Genomic DNA, 7,656 nt, shown 5'->3' with positions numbered 1-7,656 from the left:
CAAATACCGCAGAGCAGACGTCCCTGTGACTATAACCGAATTTAATGCTCCCAAACGATAAAATTACTGCCACATTTATTCTAATCCTAACTGTTCAAGAGGAGCTACCAGGTATCTTTTGCACTTATAACAATATCGACGACAGAATACAAAGGATTGATCTATCGTTTCCATTTCTTCGCAAACCTGACGCATTATGACCAACGTTTTGCCAAGAATAATTTAGTTGCGGAAATATACAACGCAATCTGGTATAAGTAACTTCCAATTGCCGTGTGGCGCACCATTGTCTATTTGAGCAGCATCTTAGATGTGCAAAATTTCGAAATTTATCCAACGAGTAGCAGTTGAATTCATGCAAACAGAGGTTTCTAAACTTAATTGCTGTCGCGTAAGCCGTGTCAGGCGAAATCGGGATAAGGGGACCGCTAATAGATACTGTGGCTAGTGCATCCGCATATTATTGAGATATATGCCATGATGACCTGGTACCCATAACAGCTGCAGTTTTTGCAAGCTTGTCGCTATGAATTGTCGAAACATATGCATACTGAGTGTTAAATTGGCTACCAAAGACAGAGCAGCACATACTGAAAAAGAATCTGTAATTACGACTGCTTCTGATTCGCCCAAAGGAAGTTTCCGTAGTGCCAGTACGATAGCAAAGAATTCTGCTATGGATATTGGTGTGTAAACGGGTAGTATAACCGAAAAGGAGCAGTCAAGGGAACGTGAGAACATACCTGCCCCAGCCTTTTCACTTGATACGAATGCATCAGTCGCGATTATGCTGTTCCTGTCCACGTGTGCCAAGTAATCCTGAAGCCGATAATTTAAAGACAATCACACATACCAATTACAATTACAATCGCAAATAAATACCAATTACAAAAGCCTCAGGCATAAGTCTTCATTGTCGTCAGCTGAAACATCAGCAAAGTGGACATAAATGCCTTACAAGTGTGTAGCGGCTACCATGCTCTTTACAGCGAAAGCTGTTATGAGATCACAACTCGGGTCACGCGCAGTTGTCCACCGCTGCCGCCACCGCCGGTGTCCGTAACCACATCGCGTCAGATGAGAACGAAAACCCAGCACCAATGACACAGTGGGGCTCAAACCAGGGTTCGCTGGGTGCCAGCCCAGTAATATACCAGTGAGCCACACCGGTGCTCTGGCCTTGTCTGCAAACTTGCCTTAGGCAGGTGTGATATCGGGAAAGCAATCGTTTTAATAGACCTATAAAGCGTTTTAAAGCAGCTTGAGAACAACGAGTCGTCGCACAATGCGAATAGCGTGACGAGTGGGTCGTCCAATGTTCCAACCCCTTACAAAAGCTTGTTCTTGTTCCCCTATTAACTGTACCGCATACCCACTATTTCCCCATCGTCGTCAACCACTTCATGAACAATTGTTACAGAATTCCTTGCAAATGTTTAGCGGATACCACACTTCTCTGATGAATGACAAAAAAATTCATAGCGAATGCCAGCCTACCACTAAAAAAACTTATTATTGATGCTCCAGTGGATGTCAAGCAAGTGTGCTTCCAGTAGTTACTCAATGAGTGTTCCGAAAGGCTCTGAAAGGCCGCTCTTCAAGCCATCGCTGTGTCTGTGCTGAGCCTTCTGTGCAGGCCTGGCGTTTTTTGAAGAATGAGAAATAATGCCATAGTGAACGCCTCCACACTAGAGAAAACTATAATGTTTTATGGTGTAGTGAGGACCATGCGAGTGTGCATGTGGCAATAGCCCCAAGAGTGTTTAGAAATTGCTTTAGAAAGGCCACTCTTCCAGCTTTCGCCGGGATTTGGCCACGTTCAGCGCAGGTCAATAGCAGGTTTTATACACCTCTAAAGAAACACTAGAAAGACCGACTTCTTTTTATGCATAATATTCCATTGTTTCTGAAGCTGGCCTAGTTCTGGTACATTACTAAAATAGCGGTACCAAATCATTGTAGGAGCGACGCTCAAAGTTCTTCCACGCAGACCTATTTTTAGCAAAGCTGCAATGGCTTATAACGCATTAGCGTTAAAGAGCTTGATTGCGAAAATTTCGGTGTCAACGTTGTAAGTTGTGAGCAAAAAATTAACGTTGTTTGTGGCCTTAGAATCTAGAAAAAATGTAAACGAATTGAATTATGGCAATCGCTTTGGGTGAAAATTTAACCCGGACCCTCCAAGTAGCAAGTCAGTATTCTAGCACAGAGCGACGACATATCTTGAAACTGCTTCAAAAAAAAAAAAGAACATTATATGTAAAGGGAGGCAGGGGCATAGCCAGAATCCTTTTTTAGTGGCGAATCATCTTATGCCGTGGATCCTATGTCCCGTGTCGTTATAGGCGTCGTAGCAGCCAGTTGCACAGCATTGATTATCAATAAAAGAGTGTCACAGCATATCTGTGGAGTGAATGATGATGAGTGGGGTGAAGCGTCCATCAGTCCGTCCTTGCGTTTGTCTATGCGTCCGCCCGGGCGTTCGTCTATGCGTCCGTCCGCTGGGCCCCACTCGTCATCATTCACCTCGTGCATGTGCTGTGATTTTTTTCGGGGGCGGGGGGGATGACTTCTTGATTTAAAAGGGTGCACTTTCTTGAGATGGTCATTTCCGCTCTCCATGACATGTCGAAAAAGATTACATGGAGGAGGGGGGCATGGAACTAGTAAGCCACCCCGTAGCTACGACCTTGGTGCCCGGAGTCTCCTTAATGCACTTAAAATTGTGTGGCGAAACCATAGAATGACGCCGGGTGTCAAAAAATGTGAATCAACAAGCAACTAGGTGTTTTAAATGCCCACTCACTGTGTCGCGCCTCAATATATTTAATTGTCACGATCAGCAAAATCACCGGCAAATTCAGGGGCGGCGTAGGCAAAAGAAGAAACATGGCATGGTGGGCACTGCACAGCTGTGCTTGCAGGGGAAATTCTAGGATAGTTCAAAACCACCAACGTAATTTGCATAGATGTTCGTTTTCTTGCGGAATGGTTGAGGTATTCACCGAGAAGTGCAGTGAGACATCCAGTTGAGAAGGCGCATTTTATGGGGCCTGATTTCGCTATGGTGTTCTACCTCTATTACGATAGCTATTATATGGACACTATCTGCTGGATTTTGATGCCGGCGTCGTCATTGCTGACTAACATCATTCGCCATACATGTATACGTAATTATATATATTTTAAAACGCAAGAAAGAAAACTTATTTAGAAACATACTCTGGCGTGTGCAATCGAATGTCTCACATCTTGCTGGTTATTGCGTGGTGTGAGCCACTGAGCCACGAAAGAGCACCTCCTTCAATGCTGAAAGGCAAGACAGTTTTATCTACCACTTACCACTCGCGATGCTAATTTCGGGGAACTATGGTGTTTTGAGCATTACCAGCGAAGTGGCGCAATGAGCGCGCGTCACCAGGTTGTCACGATGCAGCGATGCGTGCTTAAGCATTCATCTCACACACAACTTTGCCCCACGGAGGTGGGGGAGGTGGGGGGGGGGCTAGATGCTGAAGCGTGCGCGCACTTATCTCGCTTTGGGGAGTATTGTATGCTTTGGGTTGTCCCCGGAAAAATTCTATTGTAGTTACCGGGCGCACAAAAATACCTGCACTCGCTGCACAGCCTCCTTTCGCGAAAAGGGAACGCTTTTCAGACACAGCGCAGTAACAACTTAGACACTTATTCGCATTCATCTGTACCCGTGAGTACGTTTTGTGCGTCATTTGTGCGTGAGCAACGCGGGCCACATTCCGAACCGCTTGCCATTCTTCGCTTGACATTTTAAGTTGTTGCTATCGCATTCGTTGCTTTGTCTTTGAGGCAAAGCTGTGACTTTTCTTAAGGTGAAGCTCAAATGTCCCCCAAGTTTTTTTATATTCAAGTCTGTAAATGAGGACTCCTTGGAAAGCAGTTCTCCGCAAGGGCAGATGGAGACACTCTTGCTGCAAAAATGTAACGGTGTGTTCGTAAGGACATCAAAAAAAAGTGGCTCAAGGACTCTAAGACTACGTTCTGTTATATGGCGCATTCTTATAGAGGGCCAAAACAATTTGAGTGACTCTAGTATTACGAAGCGTTTTATTCAACAAAAATAGCTGGTGTAAAGTTATCAAACAGGTACACCATAAAAGATGTCTTAAAATGCTATCAGGTGATATGTCCCATTACTTTACTGTAAACCAACATACATTGAAATTAGTGAAGGTAAAAAGAAGGTTAGTTGTACAATTTTTAACTGTGTTTAAGCAATCATAATATAGACCTATATATAAAGAAAGCAAACTGGATGAAAAGACAGCTTGTCGCTCGCAGAAGCCGAAGTAGGCTGCGGAAACTCAGCATCTCTTTTGGTTTCAAGAAACATGCTCGCTCGTGGTTGCCGGGCACCCTTAGATCTGGTTGATTAATGTGAGATTGATGTGGTTATTCGCATTTATTTTCTGTACCAACTTTTCCCACGCAAAGAATTTTCATTGAGCTGTAATGAACTTTCATTTTCTTGATTGGTCCTTTATATTTATTTTGGAGGGATACTTAAATCGGGCAAAGCGCGCGAACTGGTTTTCTTACGTCCGAAGCGGTTGCCTTCACTCACCCTCTGCCCCGCCGCGGTGGTCTAATGGCTAAGGTACTCGGCTGCTGACCCGCAGGGCGCGGGTTCGAATCCCGGCTGCGGCGGCTGCATTTCCGATGGAGGCGGAAATGTTGTAGGCCCGCGTGTTCAGATTTGGGTGCACGTTAAAGAACCCCAGATAGTCTAAATTTCCGGAGCCCTCCACTACGGCGTCTCTCATAATCATATAGTGGTTTTGGGACGTTAAACCCCACAAATCAATCAATCAATTCACTCACCCTAACCGCTCGCACCGCGATATAAGCAGTTGCATCGCGCTCAGGTACCTCGCTCGGTCAGCGTGCGATGTATGAATGCGCGAAAGATAAGTCAATTGGATGGCGTGCAGCGAAAGGAAGCCGCAAGGCCACAACGAGCCTTGTAGAGAAGGTCAACCATACGTTAGACGAAAATGGCTTAATTCGGAGTTTCGCTCTGCTATGCAGGGTGTTCACCAACGGATTCGAAGTCTCGCAAATGTTTTACAAGTTTCCTACCTACAATATATGATCACGAGTATTTTGGTCCATTACTTGAACGGGTAATAATTTGGCATGCATGCATGAGTAAGCCGAGTTTTACACAAACCTAATCGAACTGACATACACAAAATTTTGCTAGACCGCTGCCTACCTGCTGCCGGCTAAATAAGTTTAAAAAAATGCTTGAATGTGCGTGTTTGGCCATACAGCTTGTTAGTTTTTTTTTCGTTTAGCATCTGAAGCAATTAGTTTCTTTATTTTCATGGAAAAGCACACAGCAAGTTTCATGCACAGTGGGTCTTTGCTTCTAATACTGTCACTGAGGGGAGTGTGATGGACGCACTGGTGCTCCCAGAAATTGTTTAGCGAGAAATTCAGCTGTAGCCAACTTGCCAACAAATTGACAAGTGGTCTTGTCTTCATCAAGGCGATGCTAATGCCTTAGCGAAAATAACTCTTCTTGTCCAAAACATTTCTCTCACGACATTACCTCCTCACCTTTTAAATGATTTCTTATAGCTTGCAATTTTCCCTGAACATGTGTCATGTTTCGTGCTAAATTTCTGTATGCTACGGTACGAACTTAGGGATCCGGAGAAGTGCCACCTCTTAGGACGACACAGCAGGCCACTGCCAAGTGGGCACAGTTAGAAGTGCTACAACAAAAATATATCCACTGTCATAACAAACGTGACTGAGTCGATGATGGCGTGGAAAGCGCGTACTTGTCAATACTTTTCGCATTATTCGATGCGCTTTAACCACACAAGGCACTCACGATGAAAAGATTTCCATGAATGAACGGTACGATGATTAAATCATGTGCCATACCAACACGCGCATGCGCTCACATATCAGAGTGCCATTACGAGGATTTCGGAAAATTTGCACGTAGTGCCGTCTCTCATCGGCGACAGCCGTGGCATGCCGAAACTGAATGGAAAATAGGAGAAAAAATTGTTATCATATGAAAAAGCTCGGTATGGAAAAGACTCTAAATTCCATGCACCACAGAATGAATAAAACATTGTGTTAAAATTAGAGTATCACACTCTATACCGCGTGGCTTCACAGAGTGTGTAACACTTCGGGAAGCCCATATGTTTTCAACGGCCGGTGTTCAATTGTCCCGGGAAGCTATATGCTTCGTATTGCCATACGGAAGTTTCACCAAAATGTTCTAGTATATTTTTACTGTGTAGACCTAGCTTTTGCTGTTTGATGACTAGCTTATTTCAAAAGATATGATTTTTTGCTTATTTACCAGTCAGTAATAGCAGCACGCCATTGCAACAGCCGAGAGATGACGCCATGCATAGTTGTGCCTAAAATCTGGGAAAGATACAAGTCTAAGAAGGCGAAACACTTGCGTACATCGTAGACGTAAAAGCATTCAATAATATTCATAACACAAAAAAATAACTTGCACTCTGAGAAGTTCAAAAAGTGCGCACACGTGTGAAATAGGTGCAGGTTGGCACAAGACGCCAGAAGCCGTCCACAGCCCAAGGTTTCCTCCGCTTGCCGCTAAGGGCCGACTCTGCTCGATCTCGCACCTGATGCCTTCCTTGTCTTCCTTATCTGTTGGTTTCCGCTAAGGTTGTATCAAACTAAAAAACGAGCTCTGAAAAATTCCTTCCTTTCGATGTTAGGTGGTGTAATAACTAGCCGACTTCCTCATTGATGTGCTTGAAAGTCTAACCAGCCCTTAGAACTGAGCGAGAATGAGATAGATGTGAGGAAAGGCAGGAGGTGCACCAAATATGAGCATCTGGTTGGCTACCATGATCTCGGGGTGAGAAATCTGTATTGTTGAAAGCTAACCGAGCGAGAAACAGATAAAACAGACATAGCCAGCAAGGTAATGGAGACCTCAGACGATACACCAAATTTAACCGCGGGGCTGACATCAGATGCCTCGACATTCTAAAATATACCGTCACATACACTGATGCAGGGGTAGTTGAAGCAAATGAGTGCCGACTTTCATATTCTCTGTTGACATTTAGGGGGATATGTTCTTCAATCTTGTAAGACCTACATTTGCTCAGAAAGCGGGTGTTTATTGCTGGATGTTTTGGGCGGGCTTGTTAAGGGCTTCACAAAACAGTTCGTCGACGAAATGGTGCCACTGAAATATATGGGACACTTCGTGGAAAACGTTGCTTCAAATTATTCTCCTACGAATGTCCAAGGCCCTTCCTCAGTAGCTCCCGAAGCAGTTTCCCGTTTCAGCCTCATCTGGTGTAACACTTCGCCATTGTCGCGTAGATGAACCAGGCCACCAGTTGGAAGACGTTGACCCCAGCGAGACACATCAGGAGCGTAGCGTACGTTCCACTGCTATCACGCATAAAACCTGAAAAACAGAAAAGCCACCAAGTACTGCCATATTAGAACCAAATTCTATGTGGTTATCCCCTTCACCGCAAAGCCAAATACTTATAGCACTGAGGTCACTAGTCTACTTGTACGCAGTTGATTGTTATTTATTCGTATCGCATAGGAAAATATTTTATCCACTCGATCAACATCCCTAAGATAATTTTTATAAAA

The 7,656-nt window shown here is 44.3% G+C and overlaps 1 protein-coding gene across 1 annotated transcript in view; it reads right to left on the bottom strand.

Annotated features, from left to right (window-relative positions):
* Window positions 1-7,152: 7,152 nt before the first annotated feature.
* LOC142777356 (uncharacterized) overlaps window positions 7,153-7,656 on the bottom strand; it is a 66,384-nt gene continuing 65,880 nt past the window's right edge. Inside the window, exon 4 of the mRNA XM_075881682.1 lies at window positions 7,153-7,459. Within this exon, the coding sequence (XP_075737797.1) occupies window positions 7,338-7,459 (122 nt within the window). The 3' untranslated portion in view covers window positions 7,153-7,337. The remainder of the gene's footprint in view (window positions 7,460-7,656) is intronic.

The sequence above is a fragment of the Rhipicephalus microplus genome, chromosome X (genome assembly GCF_043290135.1).
Source record: "Rhipicephalus microplus isolate Deutch F79 chromosome X, USDA_Rmic, whole genome shotgun sequence".
NCBI classification, from domain to species: domain Eukaryota; kingdom Metazoa; phylum Arthropoda; class Arachnida; order Ixodida; family Ixodidae; genus Rhipicephalus; species Rhipicephalus microplus.
The sequence above is the reverse complement of the archived record's forward strand: the minus strand, read 5'-3'. Positions and strand labels throughout refer to the sequence as shown.